Raw genomic sequence first — 19,765 nt, 5'->3', positions numbered from 1 at the left:
CCTACTCCTCATGGATGGAGTGAGATTGAAAATTTACGTGTGTGAAGACTAGGTAAAGACTAGTATGAGCAGACTGCCAAACACAAGCCTTTATTATGGTCACTTCTGTTATTACTATGATTATTCTCATAGCACAAGGAAAGAGGAGAGGTTGTGGAAGCAAGGAGAGGCAAGAAATAACCAGGGCCTGGAATCTCAGCCTCTCCTCCTAGTGTGAGCTCAGGGGGAGGACCTCCCCCTCACAGTCATGGTTTCCCACCTCTCTCCGCACAGCAGTCCCATTAGGCAGGCAGAGCTACATGGTTTTTTAAATGACCAAATTTGGGCTCAAAGAGATGGAGTGACCTGTCCAAAGTCCCAAAATTAGTAAGGTGGTTGAACCTAGATCTGGGTTGAAAACTAAGTTTTATTCTTCAACAACACAGGCTATAAAAGGACATTATACTAAAACGGTTAAGGTGGTAAATTTTATATTATGTGAATTTTACAATAAAAATGGGGAAAAGGGGAATTACACTGTTTTTACACCAAGAAATACTCTTCATGTACTGAAAATCATCTTATGCATATTTACTAATAACGAATGAAAATATTCCTAATGTTTGGAAAGATAAGAAAAAAATACCCCTAAAATTTCCCCGTAGTCCCTGTAGTGGACTTATGGGTGATTTTCTTGTGTTCATTTTTTTTTTTAATATTTTCTTTGTCCTTCTAAGTATCCATGTGTCATTTAATATTTGGGGGAAAGTGAATCTACCACGGAATAAAAGGTGGTGTTGTGACTCCCGCCCAGCCCCTCCATGCCCGAGAGTTATCCCTAGCGGATCCTCCTGCATTTGTGTGTGTGTCTCATGGAGACTTGTGGCTGGGTGAGCATGACAAAGAGTCCTGCTGATGGTGTGCCTGGATCCCAGCTCCTTCCTGGGAGCACGCCTGTCAGGTTGAGGATTTCTCACCATCATGTCTTCACCACCCACATGCCTCATTCCCACCTGTCTCCCACTTGACTCCACCCCACCCAACAACCTTGAAGGCAGGTGTCCAACCATTGCCCCCATCTGAGAAGAGAGGAGCGCAGGCCCATTGCCCAGATGGGGGTGAACATGAATGTGTCAGGTGTGCATCTTCCCACATCCTGTCATGTTCTGGTGCTGACACCCACAGTCTGGACCTGGGGCCTTAGGAGGGATGCCCACGAGTTTGGGTAGGAAACTCTGCTCTGGGGGACCCAGTTGCCTGCCCTGACTCAGCATGATGCCATGAGTCCTTTCAGGCTCTAAAAGTCCTGTTGCCCTGATTGCAATGTACAGGAGAAAATATTCTTCCCTGCTTCGATGCATTCTTGTCTAGCTGGTTCTTATTAAACTGTTATTTTTAGCCATGATGAGCCAGACCCCCACCTCTGTGGGTCCCTGAGATAGTCAATGAGCCTGGCTCATGGGACTTTGTTCTCATGTTTTGAGAACAGGGAGAGATAAGAGACCAGAAACACCCCGCCCCCCCCCCAACAGCCACCAGTAACTCAGCTGTGAGAACCTGCATGCTGCTTCCTCGTTTCGTATCTGTGATGGTTCAGATAAGAGAAACTTCCTCCAGGGTTGGAGATAGCAAGACTCCTCCAGAGATATCCTGGAGCTTCTTGAAAATGCCGGACATGGGCAGCTTTGGGGAGTGGGTGATGAAGACTGTGGGGTGAACTTGGGCCACTGTGAGTAATGGGAGGTGGAGCCCGTCAATGGGCAGGGGCCTGATCACCTGGCTTTATCCTCAGGTGTGAAAGAGTGTTACCCTGGACAGACTCCAGCCATGACTCCCTTCACTGACTCAGCATTGAGAGTGGCCTTCAGTGCCACGGTCACCCTGACTGGAGCCCACCCCCAGGTCCCCACTAGTGCAACCAGAAACTCAGTGCCTCTGTCCACCCCACAAGGCCTGCAGAAGGGGATGCAGACCTCCTTCCAGCCCCCATGATGGCACAGCAGAGTGTCTGAATCTAGGTGCCCTTAGTTCCAGCCAGAGAGTAGAGATGCAGAACAGTGAGCAGGCATTTGGAGCAGCTGGCTCCAGCTCAGACCTGCCCCAGGAATGCCACCTGCAAGCTGAGTTCTCTACAGTCCTGTTGGCCGAGTCAGCCTGGAAGCCAGCGCCTCTGCCCTATAGGAACTCACATCTTTGGGAGGTGACCCTTTGCCCTGTTGTGTTCCAGACATCAACGAGTGTGGACCACCTTCAGTAGTGTCCTGTGGAAAATTCGCAGACTGCTGGAACACAGAGGGCAGCTACTACTGCACGTGCAGCCCAGGATACAAGCCTGCTTCTGGGGCAAGAACGTTCAGGGATGAAAGTGAGAACACGTGTCAAGGTAAGAACCACCTGCACCTTCCAACTCCCCATCCATGAGTTTTGGGGTCACTCATCACACTTTCTCCAGGCATCAGAGGAGGTCCAGGGCACCTACCTGGTATCCTGTCCCTTTCCAGACTCCAAGGCTCAGAACCCTCTCCAGAGGGTCATTTCTATAATTTTGGAATGTCCTCCTTGCCTGCCTGACATCTTCTTTTATTTTCTCTTATCTATTTATTTATTTTCTTTTTATTTTTAAGTTTTTATTTAAATTCCAGTTAAGTAACATACAGTGTAATATTAAGTTCCGGTGTAGAATTTAGTGATTCATCGCCTCTATACAACACCCAGTGCTCATCAGGACATGTGCCCACCCTCATCCCTATCACCTATTTAGCCCATCCCCTATCACCTCCCCCCTGGTAACCAGCATTTTGGTTTTTATAGTTAAGAGTCTGTTTCCTGTTTTGCCTCTCTTTCTTCCCCCCTCTATGTTCATCTGTTTTTTTCTTAAATATGAGTGAAATCATATGGTATTTGTCTTTCTCTGACTGACTTATTTCACTTAGCAAATATACTCTAGCTCCATCCATATCATTGCAAATGGCAAGATTTCATTGTTTTTGATGACTGACTAAACTCCATTGGATATATATATATATATATATATATATATATGTTAAGGTGGTAAATTTTATATTATGTGAATTTTACGGTTTATATATATATACCACTTCTTCCTTATCCATTCTTCAGTTGATGGACATTTGGGCACTTTCCCTTGTTTGGTTATTGTTGATAATGCTGCTATACACATCGGGGTGTATGCATCCCTTTGAATCAGTATTTTTGTATGTTTGGACAAATACCTAGTTGGTATCTTATTTTCATAAAGCAAAAGAGAGAGATGGCATCATATACTTCACAAGCTGAGAGCATGTTTATTCCAACACAATATCCATCACCAATGGATCCAACACAATCACCATCATCAATGACTGTCATGATGAATGGTGCCCCCACTGGAGCCCACATGGGCTTGGCCACACTGGGAGCTCTCTCAGACCCATGGGCCCTGAGGAATCCAGGAACCCTGTCCAGAAACATGGGAGGACGGGGGATTCGAGGGAGGGCCCATCTTTCCCAGCTGGCCCTGCCCCTGGCCAACATCCCCACCTGGAGAAGACGCTTCCTCCAGCTTGACTTGCTTCTCATCTGCTTGGCCTCCATCTATTTCCCCGTGTAAGGCTCTGCCTGACTCTCCCTAAAAATTTCAATTCACTGACCTGAGGCAAATTGGATGACCAGGATCTGGGAGGTTGTGTTGGTGGAGGGGAAGGGTGATGTAGACCACCCCACACACTTGGAGATTCAGGTGAATGGAAGAGGGTCTCATCTGGACCAAATGGCAAGAAAGGGCAAATAGGAGACCATTGCCTCAAGCCCGACACTCTTCCAAGGGGGTCAACCCAAGTCCCATGTCAACTTAGACCACTTGGGGACAGAAGATGGAGGCTGAGCCCATTGGCAGGGCCCACAGGGTCACATGGCCAAGAAGACAAAACCCCCTGCACCCCTCGCCATCAGCACCCATTCCTCATTCCAGCCAATCAGCCCTTGCTCACTACTTGCCTTGCTCAGATGCGGATTCTCACCACTTTCTGCCAGTCTAGAAATGCCTTCATGGGAATCAGAAAAAGTCACCTTCATCACCCCAAGACTGCTTGGCTGAACATCAGCCCCCACTGTCCTCCTCAGCTTGCTGCCCACTATCTGGGTGGCCCAGGACTGGCTGGCATCATCATCTCCCTTCCTCTATAGAAAGCCTTCTCCTTAAGGAGCCTGGCTCAGGCGTGGGTCTTGGTCCCTCTCCATGGAGCTGGAGTCTCAGAGATAGTGTGGATGAGAACAAGCTGTCCTGCTAGGGTCACTGGGATTCCAATGGCAACTCAGGCAGCAAGCAGTTGCTCTGGGAAAGTAGGACAAAAGCCATCACTGGGAGCCAAGATGGTCCTGCTTGGGGAACACTATTTCCCTTGCACTTGGTTCCCAGGAAGGTCCACCCTGGACTTGTCCAAGTCCTCAGGCTGAAACACAGGTGGCCATGATGTCCCTGCCCTACCTGAGAGCTGTCCAGAGAGACGGAGGGAACCAGAGCTGACAGACGGGGAGGACTTGGTCCCCTTCTGGCAACATCTGGAAACAGAACATCTGAGCCACCATGCTTGCCCATAGCATGCCTCCATGTGAATTAGAAAAGGCACCCACTCACCAGGGAAGAGACAATGGGGCTTTCCAGATGCTTCTATCATGGGAAACAAGTGGAGGCACCCATCACCCTGTCCTTCCCCCTGCAGCTGTGGACGAATGTCAGCGGAAACCCAGAGTCTGTAAAAGCCACGGAATCTGCATCAACACCCAGTGCAGCTACACTTGCCAGTGCCCACCTCTCCAGAAGGTTCCACCACAGGGCAGGGAGGCAACAGGGCCTTCTGAGCCTGGGGTTCCCTTCTGGAGCCCCCCGCCTCTCTGTGCACCCCCACACCTGCCCCTCCTCATCTGTCACATCCAAACAGGAAGTGTCACTTCTAGTTCTGAGAAGGGGAAGCTCAGTCCTGAGCTGAGGAGGAAATGACTAAGAGCCTTGACTGGGAAGTCTAGCTCCCATGACTCAGTTTCCTTTTGCCATAGTTTTTGCTTGAAAAGGAGGATACTGTCCCTGCTGAGCTCATCTTGAAGGAAGCTGCCATAAGGAGCTTTGGGAGTGGAGATGCAGCAGTACTTTCAGGACGGTGTATGCTCAGCGCAAGCAGTGAAGAGACAGGGAATCTGGGCTGTACAGGGCAGGGCTGACCCTGCTGGTCACTGCTGTCCCAAACTGCACCCATGCCATTAGTCCATCCACTGAGTCAACACGAAGGCAGCTCAGTGTCACAGCCTCCCTGCTTAGAGGCCCTTCACAGCTTCCCCCCGTCCCTGAACCTGACACCTAGTCTAATCTGCACGATATGGGAAGGGTCTCAGCTTTGTCTGGGTGACACATACACATGGTTCTACCCTGTCCACCTTACAGGGACAATCCGAGATTATGAAGTTTTTACAATAGAAAATGCTATCATAAAGTTTATCTTGACAGGCTAGATGGCTGGTACATGGTGTGTGTGTGTGTGTGTGTGTTTCCTTGGTGTGAAGTAGTAAGGAATCTGAGAGAAAGGGCAGGCAGGATGGGTGCAGTGAGTGGAGGGGACCCTGACCTTCCGGCTTTGTCCTCAGATGTGAATGAATGCACGTCAGTGCAGAACCCATGTCACAACTCCACCCACTGCCTCAACAACATTGGGGGCTATGAGTGCCGCTGTTGCCCTGGCTGGAAGCCAGTTCCTGGGTCCCCCAATGACCCCAAGAACACCGTCCGTGAAGGTCCAGAGCTCAGACACCACATTCTGTAGACCCACACTCAGAATATCTGATCACATATTCAGTGGCACCCACACAAACCAAGCAGAATGACCCCTGGGGGTGCCCTGCTGTGCCAGGCATTAATTCTTTTGAGGCTGGTTGGGAAAAGATCTGGGGGGTCTTGGGGACGGAGCTGGGGTACTGAGGAGCAGGCTCCTTGGAGACCCCAGACAGCAGCTAATTACGACCTGGGACAAAGGTATCACTATAGTCACAACCTGCACATCTGTACAGGGCTCACGTGCTACATGCCAGGCTTCCCACACTTCCCATGACCCCTGCATCACCAGGATGTGGGTTCAGCAGGTGATAGCACCTCCAGCCAAGGGGAGACACTAACACAGGAAAAGGGGGAGGGCACGGAGGGGAACGGGGTCCTGACTCCCATTTTGTGTCCCTATATGTGGATGAGTGCAGCTCTGGGCAGCCTACGTGCCAAGAATCCACCGTCTGCACCAACACCGTGGGCTCGTACAAGTGCCGCTGTCGCCGGGGCTGGGAGCCCAAACCTGGATTCCAGAATAGGCAGCCCAACACCACCTGTGAAGGTACCTGGTCTGACCTGACCCCAGACCCCGCCCCTGACACACACAGACACTCTCACACCTAATGAATGGTGTTCTATCCCCTGCAGAGGTGTCCTTCCCCACCTGGACCCCACCCCCTGGAATCAAGAGCTAGGTGAGTGGCCCCAGCAGGGACCAGGAGGCAGGAATCCCTCTGTGCAGCTCGCCTGATCCACCCATTTTCTCCAAGCTCCCCCACCCACAATTCGGGCTCTCTGATCTGTACATCTCTATTCTAGGGACTCTCCCATTTCTTTGAAAGAGTCCAAGATCTGCGCAGAGACTTCAAGCCAGCCTTGGCTCAGGACACCATCCAGGTAAGGGCACGTCCCAGGAGAGGCAAGGTGGAGGCATCCCATAGAGGCCTGGCAAGCTTTGGCCTGGGAGGAGGCAGCCCCAACACCCTGGCTTCCTTTCTGAGGCCCCACGTCTCCCAGGTTGGGTGGGAAGAGCAGACATGCAGGCTTTCCTACTCACTGTTAGACACCCCCCTGCACCCACAAATGACTTTTCTTCTTGCTGTTTCTGGACACTGGGGTAATGTCATTCTTGGCATTTGTGAACAGGGTTGTCTTCTGGATTCCAGGGGCAAAGACCTAGGGAATCTGATCCAGTACCACCTTCATCTACCAATGAGTCTCCAGGGTCTGTTGTCTGGGGCTGAGTGGGCAGGGTCTTCATGCTCATTAGCTCTGTGTCCCCATCCCCCCAGGACCTCATACGGGAGGTGGATGAGCTGCTGGAGACTCCAGGGGACCTGGAGGCCCTGCCCCGCTCAGAGCAGCACTGTGTGGCCACTAACCTGCTTGTTGGCCTGGAGGATGTCCTGAGAAACCTGAGCCAGGCCCTGCCCAATGGGACATTGACCTTCAATGCATCTGCAGGCACAGGTAAGTACTGGGGTCTCCTCCAGGCTCTGCTCTGCCTGTTCCCACCTCTTTTGTCCCCCAGCCTCACTGGAGTGTGTGACCATGCTTATATCTCCATATTATACTCATAAGCCAATTAAGAGGTTAAGTGAATAAAACTGTAAATCATACACATTTTCGTTGTAATATGTTATCAACAGATGAAATAATTATAATGAATTTAAGATAACAAAATAGAAACATCTTTAAAAGGTTGTTTAGGGAAGGGCAAAGATGGCGGAGGAATAGGGGACCCTATTTCAACTGGTCCCCGGAATTGAGCTGGATATCTACCAGACCACTCTGAGCACCCACGAAACCAGCCTGAGATGTAAGAAGATCTGGATCTCTACAAACAGAATATCGCAGGCAGCTGGTTTTGAGGTAGGAAGCGGAGAGCCGTGATTCTGCGGGCAGATATCGGAGGATAAACGGCAGCGGGAGGGTGCCTGGACGTGGGGATCCTACACCGCTGGTGAGTGACAGCCTCGCGCGCAGCGGATGGGGCACAGACTCGCAGACCAGTAGCGTCAGGAAAGGACTTTAGGGCAGCCCCCGGGGTGGAAAACCAGACCGGCGGGGTTGCGCGCACACGAACCGCAGCCCTCGGACAGAAACCGGAGCGACGGTCGCGCACACGCAAAGTGCAGCCTCGGAGACGGAAACCGGTGTGCCGGGGTCAAGCCGGTGAACTGCAACCCCTGGGGTGGAAACCCCAAGTGGCGGAGTTGCGCGCGCTGGAACTGGGAGCGGCTGGTGGTTTTAGAAGCACAAACGGCAGAGACATGCCCCGACCTGGAGGCAGGACTGGGAGCACTGCAGAGGGGCGCACAACCCAGGCCGCTGCAGTTTATAGCAGCACGGACAGAAACGGAGACAGTGTGGCCTGGAGAGCTCACTGAAGAACAGACTGCGGTCTCTGCTCTGAGGCAGAGGGTTGGAAATGGTCTCTTCTGCTCTGACTCGCAGAAGAGACGCGGAAAGCTACCAGGGAAAGAGGCCAGAGAACAAAAGCCCCAAAGACTGATTCCCACTGAGCCCGTCCCCCGCCACAGGGGCGCAGGGCAACTCCGCCCAAACAGGGTAGCCTGAGTAACAGCGCGGCAGGCCTCTCCCACAGAAGACAGGCTGGGAAAACAAGAGGCCAGCAACCCTAAGGTCCCAAGAAAACAGGTGCATCTTGCTTGGGTTCTGGTCAATAATTTGGACTCTATACATTCCCTCAAACACCCATCAACAAAATGACTAGGAGGAGGAGCCCCCAAAACAGAAAAGACTCAGATATTATGACTTCTGCTGCAGATTTACAAATGGATGCAGATATAACCAAGATGTCGGAGATGGAATTCAGGCTAGCAATTGTGAAGACAATGGCTAGAATGGAAAAATCAATTAATGGCAACATAGAGTCTCTAAGGGCAGAAATAAAAGGTGAATTGACAGAACTTAAAAATGCTATCAATGAGATCGAATCCAATCTAGATAATCTAACAGCTAGGGTAACTGAGACAGAAGACAGAATAAGCGACCTGGAAGACAATATAATAGATAAAAAAGGAAAAGAGGAGACCAGGGAAAAACAACTCAGAATCCATGAAAATAGAATCAGAGAAATAAGTGACACCATGAGGCATTCCAATGTCAGAAAATTGGAATCCTGGAGGGAGTGGAGAGAGAGAGAGGACTAGAAGATGTTTTTGAGCAAATTGTAGCTGAGAACTTCCCTAATCTGGGGAATGAAACAAACATTCGAGTCCTAGAGGCAGAGAGGACCCCTCCCAAGATCAAGGAAAACAGGCCAACACCCCGGCATGTAATAGTAAAACTTGCAAATCTTAGAACCAAGGAAACCATCTTAAGGGCAGTTAAGGGGAAGAGATTCCTTACGTACAGAGGGAGGAACATCAGAATAACGTCAGACCTATCCACAGAGACCTGGCAAGCCAGAAAGGCCTGGCAAGACATATTCAGGGTACTAAATGAGAAGAACATGCAGCCAAGAATACTTTATCCAGCAAGGATTTCATTTAGAATGGATGGAAAGATGCAGAACTTCCACGCCTGGCAGAAGTTGAAAGAATATGTGACCACCAAGCCGGCCCTGCAAGAAATATTAAGGGGGGTTCTATAAAAGGAGAAAGACCCCAAGAGTGATCTACAACAGAAATTTACAGGGACAATCTATAAAAACAACGTCTTCACAGGCAACAAGATGACAATTAATTCATATCTTTCAATAATCACTCTCAATGTGAATGGCCTAAATGCTCCCATAAAATGGCACAGGGTTGCAGATTGGATAAAAACACAGGACCCATCCATATGCTGCCTACAAAAGACTCATTTTGAACCTAGAGATACATCCAGACTGAAAGTGAAGGGATGGAGGTCTATCTTCCATGCCAGCGGACCTCAAAAGAAAGCTGGGGTAGCAATTCTTATATCAGACAAATTAGATTTTAAACTAAAGTCTGTAATAAGAGACACAGAAGGACACTGTATCATTCTTAAAGGGTCTATCCAACAAGAAGATCTAACAATTGTAAATATCTATGCCCCCAACATGGGAGCAGCCATCTACATAAGCCAACTGTTAACCAAAATAAAGAGTCATATTGATAACAATACGTTAATTGTAGGAGACCTCAATACTCCACTCTCAGCAATGGACAGATCATCTAAGCAGAAAATCAACAAGGAAACAAGAGCTTTGAATGACACACTGGACCAGATGGACCTCATAGATATTTACAGAACATCCCACCCTAAAACAACAGAATACTCATTCTTCTCAAGTGCACATGGAACTTTCTCCAGAATAGACCATATACTGGGTCACAAATCAGGTCTCAACCGATACCAAAAGATTGAGATTATTCCCTGTATATTCTCAGACCACAATGCTCTAAAACTGGAACTCAATCACAAGAAAAAATTTGGCAGAAATTCAAACACTTGGAAGCTAAAGACCACTCTGCTTAAGAATGTTTGGGTCAACCAAGAAATCAAAGAAGAACTTAAGCAATTCATGGAAATCAATGAGAACGAAAACACATTGGTCCAAAACCTATGAGATACTGCAAAGGCGGTCCTAAGGGGGAAATACATAGCCATCCAAGCCTCACTCAAAAAAATAGAAAAATCCCGAATTCACCAACTAACTCTACATCTTAAAGAACTAGAGAAAAAGCAACAAACGACACCTAAGCCATGCATTAGAAGAGGAATAATTAAAATTAGAGCAGAAATCAATGAATTCGAAACCAGAAACACAGTAGATCAGATCAACGAAACTAGAAGTTGGTGCTTTGAAAGAATTAATAAGATCGATAAACCACTGGCCAGACTTATCCAAAAGAAAAGAGAAAGGACCCAAATTAATAAAACTATGAATGAAAGGGGAGAGATCACGACTAACACCAAGGAAATAGAAACAATTATTAGAAATTATTATCAACAACTATATGCCAATAAACTGAGCAATCTGGATGAAATGGAGGCCTTCCTGGAAACCTATAAGCTGCCAAGACTGAAACAGGAAGAAATTGACAACCTGAATAGGCCAATAACCAGTAACGAGATTGAAGCAGTGATCAAAAACATCCCAAAAAACAAGAGTCCAGGGCCTGATGGATTCCCTGGGGAATTCTACCAAACATTCAAAGAAGAAATAATACCTATTCTACTGAAGCTGTTTCAAAAAATAGAAACAGAAGGGAAACTTCCAAACTCATTCTATGAGGCCAGCATTACTTTAATCCCCAAACCAGGCAAAGATCCCATCAAAAAGGAGAATTTCAGACCGATATCCCTGATGAATATGGATTCCAAAATCCTCAACAAAATCCTAGCTAATAGGATCCAACAATACATTAAAAGGATCATCCACCACGACCAAGTGGGATTTATCCCCGGGATGCAAGGGTGGTTCAACAATCGCAAATCAATCAATGTGATAGAACACATTAATAAGAGGAGGGAGAAGAACCATACGGTCCTCTCAATTGATGCAGAAAAAGCATTTGACAAAATACAACATTCTTTCCTGATTAAAACTCTCCAGAGTATAGGGATAGAGGGTACATTCCTCAAGCTCATAAAATCCATCTATGAAAAACCCACAGCGAATATCATCCTCAATGGGGAAAAACTGAGAGCCTTTCCCTTAAGATCAGGAACACATCAAGGGTGCCCACTCTCACCACTGTTGTTCAACATAGTACTAGAAGTCCTAGCAACAGCAATCAGACAACAAAAAGAAATAAAAGGTATTCAAATAGGCAAAGAAGAAGTCAAACTCTCTCTTTTCGCAGACGACATGATACTTTATGTGGAAAACCCAAAAGACTCCACCCCCAAATTACTAGAACTCATCCAGCAATTCAGTAATGTGGCAGGATACGAAATCAAAGCACAGAAATCAGTTGCTTTCTTATACACTAACAACGCAACTGTAGAAAGAGAAATTAGAGAAACGATTCCATTTACAGTAGCACCAAAAACCATAAGATAACTCGGAATAAACCTAACCAAAGAGGTAAAGGATCTATACTCTAGGAACTACAAAACACTCATGAAAGAAATTGAAGAAGACACAAAAAGATGGAAAAATATTCCATGCTCATGGATCGGAAGAATAAACATTGTTAAAATGTCTATGCTACCCAGAGCAATGTATACCTTCAATGCCATCCTGATCAAAATTCCAATGACAGTTTTCAAAGTGCTGGAACAAACAATCCTAAAATTTGTATGGAATCCGAAAAGACCCCGAATCGCCAAGGAAATGTTGAAAAAGAAAAACAAAGCTGGAGGCATCACGTTGCCCGATTTTAAGCTATATTACAAAGCTGTGATCATCAAGACAGTATGGTCCTGGCACAAAAACAGACATACAGACCAATGGAACAGAATAGAGAACCCAGATATGGACCCTCAACTCTATGGTCAAATAATCTTTGACAAAGCAGGAAAAAATATGCAATGGAAAAAAGATCTCTTCAATAAATGGTGCTGGGAAAATTGGACAGCCACATGCAGAAGAATGAAACTCGACCATTCTCTAACACCATTCACAAAGATAAACTCAAAGTGGACGAAAGACCTCAATGTGAGACAGGAATCCATCAAAATCCTAGAGGAGAACATAGGCAGTAACCTCTTTGACATCGGCCACAGCAACTTCTTTCAAGATACATCTCCAAAAGCTAGTGAAACAAAATCAGAAATGAACTTTTGGGACTTCATCAAGATAAAAAGCTTCCCCACAGCGAAGGAAACAGTCAACAAAACAGACAACCCAGAGAATGGGAGAAGATATTTGCAAAGGACACTACAGATAAAGGGCTGGTATCCAAAATCTATAAAGAACTTCTCAAACTCAACACCCAAAAAACAAATAATCAAGTCAAAAAGTGGGCAGAAGAGAGGAACAGACACTTCTCTGAAGAAGACATACAAATGGCTAATAGACACATGAAAAAATGTTCATCATCATTAGCCATCAGGGAAATCCAAATCAAAACCACACTGAGATACCACCTTACACCAGCTAGAATGGCCAAAATGGACAGGGAAAGAAACAACAAATGTTGGATAGGTTGTGGAGAAAGGGGAACCCTCTTACACTGTTGGTGGGAATGCAAGTTGGTACAGCCACTTTGGAAAACAGTGTGGAGGTTCCTCAAAAATTTAAAAATAGAGCTACCCTATGACCCAGCAATTGCCCTCCTGGGTATTTACCCCAAAGACACAGATGTAGTGAAAAGAAGGGCCATATGCACCCCAATGTTCATAGCAGCAATGTCCGCAATAGCCAAACTGTGGAAAGAGCCGAGATGCCCTTCAACAGATGAATGCATAAAGAAGATGTGGTCCATATATACAATGGAATATTACTCAGCCATCAGAAAGGATGAATACCCAACTTTTACATCAACATGGTTGGACTGGAGGCGATTATGCTAAGTGAGATAAGGCAAGCAGAGAAAGTCAATTATCATAGGGTTTCACTTATTTGTGGAACATAAGGAATAAGATGGAGGACATTAGGAGAAGGAAGGGAAAAATGGGCGGGGGGAATTGGAGGGAGAGATGAATCATGAGAATCAAACAGGGTTTTAGAGGGGAGGGGGGAGGGGGGATTGGTTAGCCCGGTGATGGGTATTAAAGAGGGCACGTACTGCATGGAGCACTGGGTGTTATACAAAAACAACGAATCATGGATCACTACATCAAAAACTAATGATGTATTGTATGGTGACTAACATAATAAAATTAAAAAAAATAAAAGGTTGTTTAATTTTGAAGACTGTAAATTTAATATTATTTGATATTTCAGTATGATTTGTTTTGTTGAGTAAAATTCAAGTAAAATAAAATTTACCATTTAAAAAAAAAAGGTACAATTCAGTAGCACTTAGTACACTCCCAGAGTTGTACAACCATCACCTCCATTTCTAAAATATATTCATCACCCCAAAAGTAAATATTGTAAGCACTAACAGTCCCTTGCAATGCCCTGTGAACTTCAGGATGAACTTTTCGATTTCTAAAAAATGTTGCAATATTGAGACGGATTCTATTGAATCTGTAGACATCTTTGGGGAAATATTGCCATCTTAATAATATTAAGCCTTTTAAACCATGAATATAGAATGTTTTCCCATTTACTTAGGGTCTTTCATTTATTCCAACATTTTTTTGTAGCTTTCCGTGTACAAGTCTTGAACCTCCTTGGGTTAATTTATTCCTAACATTTTGTTCATATTTTTTACATTTATGTTCATAAAAATATTGGTCTATAATTTTCTCATACTGGCTTTATCTGGTTTTGTTATCATTGTGATGGTGGCTTCATAAGATTATTTAGGTAGTATTCCTTACTTTTATACTTTTGGAAGAATTTACAAAGAATTCTTGTTAATTCTTACTTAAATGGTTGGGAGAATTCACCAGTAAATCCATCTGGTCTAGGCTTTTCATTTTGGGGAATTTTTATCTGATTCATTGTCTTTGCCTTTGATAGGTCTGTCCAACTTTATTTATTCTTCAGTTACTTTTGTTGTTTGTGTGTCTCCAGGAATTTGTCACTTTCATCTACATTATCCAGTTTGTTGGTGTACAATTGGTCATAGTATTTTCTTATAGTCCTTTGTAATTCAGTGTGTGTGTGTGTGTGTGTGAGAGTGTGTGCATGTGCCTACCACCACACATACAAAAATAATGGTGTTATAGCAACCACTACAGGCAGAATTACTAACTTAACTCCCTTATATAATTCCTATCACTCATAGACCTGTCCCTGGAGGTGCAGGAGCAAGGACACAGAAATGTCACTTTGAGTTTAAATCAGGCAAAGATGCTGCTGAACTGGGATGTGGTGCACGAATCTGGTGACTAAGGTACTGGCTGAGATGGGGGGAAGGTCACAAGATGCCCAAGGATGTGACAAACAGGGAACTGAAGATTAAAGGGAAGGAGTGGTTAGTGGGACCACAGAATCCATCTGAGGAAGAAGGGGTGTTGGGCACCCCAAGGTATCAACATTGGCCTCATCCTGCAGGTCCTTCTGTGGTGGGTCTCATCTTCACTCCAGGGATGGGCAAGTTGTTGGCTGAGGCCCGCCTGGTCCTGGAGTCTGAGAAGCAGGCAGTTCTGCGTGGGGCACACAGGGGCGTGCTGCAAGGAGTCTCCTCTGTCCTGGTCTCAGATGTCATCTCTGCCTTTATGAGCAACTGGGACACCCAGAACCTCAGCTCTCCCATCACCTTCATCTTCTCCCACCACGTGAGTGCTGTTGAGATGGTGCTGTGGCTGTGGAAGGAGCCTGGGTCCTGGGCACAGCCTTGCTGCCTAGCTCAGTCTTGAGGTTCTGGGGGGCTCCCTCCTGGGTGCATCATTCCAAAGAAAGCCTTTTGCAAGTCAGCTTTGGATAAGCATTTCTGAGCACCAGGACCACCAGCTCCCACCTACACTCGCTTCCTACAGTTGATGACCCCGGACCAATTCAAAAGGTGTTCTGTGCCTTCTGGGATCACACTCTGGATGGATATGGTCATTGCTCCGCCACAGGCTGCAGGATGGTGGCCACTGGAGACATCAGCACCACCTGCCAGTGCACCCACCTCAGCAGCTTTGCTGTCCTCTTGGCTCTCACTGTGACGTGCAGGTGAGAGCCCTGAGAGGGGTTGCGTTCCATGCCTATTGCTCTGTAACATATTTCCTCACATGTAGGGGCTTTAAAAAAACCAGAAATTTATATCTTGTGGTTTCTTTGCTCGGGCATGGTGGTGCTGAGTTGCTGTTCTGGGTCTTACAAGCCTGAAGTCAGCCAGATCTGCATTCTCCTCTGCGGCTCAGGTTCCTCCTGTGAGCTCCCTGGTTGCTGGCAGGATTCAGTTCCTTGCAGTTGTAGGAGTAAGGTTCCACTTTCTAGCTAGCTGAGAGCAGGGGACCATGCTCAGCTCCTAGGAGCTACCTGCATTCCTTCTTTCACAGGCCCTCATACAGGTATCAGCATTCCTATTTCTTTTTAAAATTTTTATTTATATTGAATTTAGATAACATATATTGTATATTAGTTTCAGGGGTAGAGTTTAGTGATTCATCAGTTGCATACAACACTCAGTGCTCATTACATGAAATACCCTCCTTAATGCCCATCACCCAATTACCCCATTCCCCCACCCACCTCCCCTCCAGCAACTCTCGGTTTGTTTCCTATAGTTAAGAGTATCTTATAGTTTACTTCCCTCTCTATTTTCATCTTATTTTTTCCTTCCATTCCCCTATGTTCATCTGTTTTGTTTCTTAAATTCCACGTATGAATGAAATCATATGGTATTTTTTTTTTCGACTGACTTATTTCACTTTGCATAATACCCTCTAGTTCCATCCATGTTGTTGCAAATGGGAAGATTTCATTCTTTTTGAGGGCTGTGTAATATATATACCACATCTTTAAAAAATTTTTTATATTATTTTTATTCAATTAATTAACATATAGTGTATTATTAGTTTCAGAGGTAGAGGTCAGTGGTTCATCAGTTGCATATAACACCCAGTGTTCATTACATCACGTGCCCTCCTTAATGCCCACCATCCTGTTACCACATCCCCCCACCCACCTCCCCTCCAGCAACCCTCAGTTTGTTTCCTATAGTCAAGTGTCTCTTATGGTTTGTCTCCCTCTCTGATTTCAACTTACTCTATTTTTCCTTCCCTTCCCCTATGATCCTGTTTTGTTTCTTATTCCACATATGAGTGAAATGATATGATAATTGTATTTCTCTGATTGACTTATTTTGCTTAATATAATTCCCTCTGTTCCATCCACAGTATTGCAAATGGTAAGATTTTATTTTTTTAAAAGATTTTATTTATTGATTTTGAGAGAGAGAGAGAGAGAGAGAGAGAGAGAGATCATGAGCAGAGGGGAAGGGCAGAAGGAGAATAAGGCTCTCCACTGAGCAGGGACTCTGATGCAGGACTCGATCCCAGGACCCTGAGATCATGACCGGAGCCAAAGGCAGACGCTTAACCAACTGAGCCACCCAGGCACCCAAGATTTCATTTTTTGATGGCTGAGTAATATTCCATTGTGTTTGTGTGTATGTGTGTGTGTGTGTTTGTATGTGTGTGTATGTGTGTATACCGCATCTCCTTTATCCATTCATCTGTCGACAAACATCTTAGCTCTTTCCATATTTTGGCTACTGTGGACATTACTGCCTAAACATTGGGCGTGCATGTAACCTTTCAGATCACTATGTTTCTATCCTTTGGATAAATACCTAGATGTGCAATTAATGGGACATAGGGTACCTCTATTTTTAACTTTTTGAGGACATTCCATACTGTTTTCCAGAGAGGCTGCACCAGTTTGCATTCCCATTAACAGTGTAAAAGGGTTCCCATATCTCCGCATCCTCACCAAAATCTGTTGTTTCCTGAGTTGTTAATTTTAGCCATTCTTACTGGTGTAAGGTAGTATCTCATTGTGGTTTTGATTTCTGTTTTCCTGATTCCAAGTGATGTTGAGCATTTTTCATGTGTCTGTTGGCCATTTGTATGTCTTCTTTGGAGAAATATTTGTTCATGTCTTCTGCCCATTTCTAGACTGGATTTTTGGGTGTTGAGTTTGATAAGTTCTTTATAGATTTTGGATACTAGTCCTTTATCTGATATTTCATTTGGAAATACCTTCTCCCATTCCATAGGTTGCCTTTTAGTTTTGTTGACTGTTTTCATTGTTGTGCAAAAACTTTTTATCCTGATGAAGTCCCAGTAGCTCATTTTTGATTTTGTTTCTCTTGCCTTTGGAGATGTGTCTCGCAAGAAGACAATGTGGCCAAGGTCAAAGAGGTTGCTATCTGTGTTCTTCTCTAGGATTTTGATGGATTCTTGTCTCACATTTATGTCTTTATTCCATTTTGAGTTCTTTTGTGTATGGCGTGAGAGAATGGTCCAGTTTCATTCTTCTGCATGACACTGTCCAATTTTCCCACACCCTTTGTTTAAGAGACTGTCTTCTTCCCACTGGATATTCTTTCCAGCTTTGTCAAAGATTAGTTGACCATAGAGTTGAGGGTGCATTTCTGGGTTCTCTATTCCAGTGTATCAGCATTTTTATCCAGAGGACAGCAGAAGTTCCCTCACCTCAAATGCTCAATCTTTGAATCTTTTTCTCCAGGAAGTGTTCAGGGCTTTTGAGAACTCACTGATCAGGCCAGGCCTACAAGGATAAAATCCCTCTCTTAAAGTCAACTGATATAGAATCTGAATTCCATCTGCAAAATCCCTTCACAGCAGCACAAATTGGCATTTAACTGAAAATCTTGAAGAGGCGTGTGTACACCTTCTATCATTCATTGCGAAATTAGAATTCTGCTTATCACAGGGGTCTTCATGACAAGAAGGCTGTAGAAAGTGGCTCTAGGGGCTGTAGAAAGGAAGATTTGGTGGTGGCAGAGGTCAAAGGGGACCAGGAAAGCCATTGGGTGCAGGTGGGATAGGAACTATGTTTGCCTGTTCTGCTGGCCAGGTGAGCTGGTTACTTCCTCTGAATCACCACATCAAAGACTTAGGTGATCTGTAAAATAAAATGAACCCTTGTGAGCTCCAGGAGTTTCTCCTGAGTAAGGACTCTCCTATCCCTCAATTTTTATGGGACCTGAATTAATAAGGTCAGAATCCCATAGAATTTTAGCATTCTGAACCTGGAGGAATTTCCCGAATAACATAACAAATTTACTTGGTTCCCCTATTCTTGATGTTGCTATGTCAAAAAATGAAAAAAAAAAAAATGATGTACCCCAGAACAGGAAAATGTGACTGTGATGTCTTCTTGCTTCTTTTTCCTGGGTCCCAGAAGGAGGATACGGTGCTGGCTGTGATCACCTGTGTAGGGCTGGACCTCTCTCTGCTGTGCCTCCTCCTGGCAACCCTCACCTTCCTACTGTGCAAAGCCATCCAGAACACCAGCACCTCGATCCACCTGCAGCTTTCAATCTGCCTCTTCCTGGCCCACCTGATCTTCCTCACAGCCACCGACCAGACTGAGATCAAGGTACTGACATTGTCATAGGGGAGGCTCTGCTCTGCCCCAGGGGATGCTCAGTTCATGGAGCCATCATGCATTGATACCTTGATAAAATGGCCTTGGGTCCCAGGGAAATTTTGAAGGGTAAGTAGCCTATTTCACATTGATAAAACTAGATAAAAAACTTCTTTTGACAACTCCTTTAAGTTGAGAGTTCTCCCCTGTGGTAAGGTATGGGAAGGGTCCTGGGGTCACCCTCCTCCCTGATAGTCCCTCCTGGTGACATCTTTCTCCTCCCCCAGGTGCTGTGCGCCATCATTGCGGGTGCCCTACACGATCTTTACCTGGCGTCCTTCACCTGGATGCTGCTGGAGGGTCTGAATCTCTTCCTCACTGCACGCAACCTGACGGTGGTCAACTACTCCAGTGTGAGCAGGGTCATGAAGAAGCTCATGTTCCCCGTGGGCTATGGAGTCCCAGCTATAATTGTGGCCATTTCTGCTGCATCCAGGCCTCACCTTTATGGAACACCCACCCGGTAAATGCAAATTCCCTACATGATCATGGCCAGCACTAGAACCAGAGTAGCATTTTTTATTATGCCCGAGCATAATACAGAGAAGACACATGAAGCAATAATCCTTAGGATCTTTCTGGTGGAAAATTATAATAATTAAGCAGCGTAAACAAACAATGAATCATGGAACACTACATCAAAAACTAATGATGTAATGTAAGGTGATTAACATAACATAATAATAAAAAAAATAAAATCTGAGAAAAAAAAATTAAGCAGCATGTCTTTAGACCTCTGTCCTTTGAATAGCAAAACTGTAGTGAAAAGAATTGCTTAGGACATCATTTAAAAAAAAATCTAATCTACTTCTTTTTACAAATCCTTTAAGATGTTCCAATGTTTTTATTTGGAAAAGTAGAGTTGATTTAAA

The 19,765-nt window shown here is 45.3% G+C and overlaps 1 protein-coding gene across 1 annotated transcript in view; it reads left to right on the top strand.

The window, feature by feature from the left end:
- The first annotated feature begins 4,628 nt into the window (after positions 1–4,628).
- LOC118535425 (adhesion G protein-coupled receptor E2-like) overlaps positions 4,629–19,765 on the top strand; it is a 41,081-nt gene continuing 25,944 nt past the window's right edge. The window contains 11 exon segments of the mRNA XM_078059454.1: positions 4,629–4,801; positions 6,220–6,350; positions 6,437–6,483; positions 6,608–6,685; positions 7,081–7,258; positions 14,572–14,679; positions 14,841–15,068; positions 15,266–15,429; positions 15,432–15,446; positions 18,648–18,845; positions 19,121–19,356. Of these exon segments, the coding sequence (XP_077915580.1) occupies positions 4,629–4,801; positions 6,220–6,350; positions 6,437–6,483; positions 6,608–6,685; positions 7,081–7,258; positions 14,572–14,679; positions 14,841–15,068; positions 15,266–15,429; positions 15,432–15,446; positions 18,648–18,845; positions 19,121–19,356 (1,556 nt within the window).

This window comes from Halichoerus grypus, chromosome 1, assembly GCF_964656455.1.
Source record: "Halichoerus grypus chromosome 1, mHalGry1.hap1.1, whole genome shotgun sequence".
Classification (NCBI taxonomy): Eukaryota; Metazoa; Chordata; class Mammalia; order Carnivora; family Phocidae; genus Halichoerus; species Halichoerus grypus.
The sequence above is the reverse complement of the archived record's forward strand: the minus strand, read 5'-3'. Positions and strand labels throughout refer to the sequence as shown.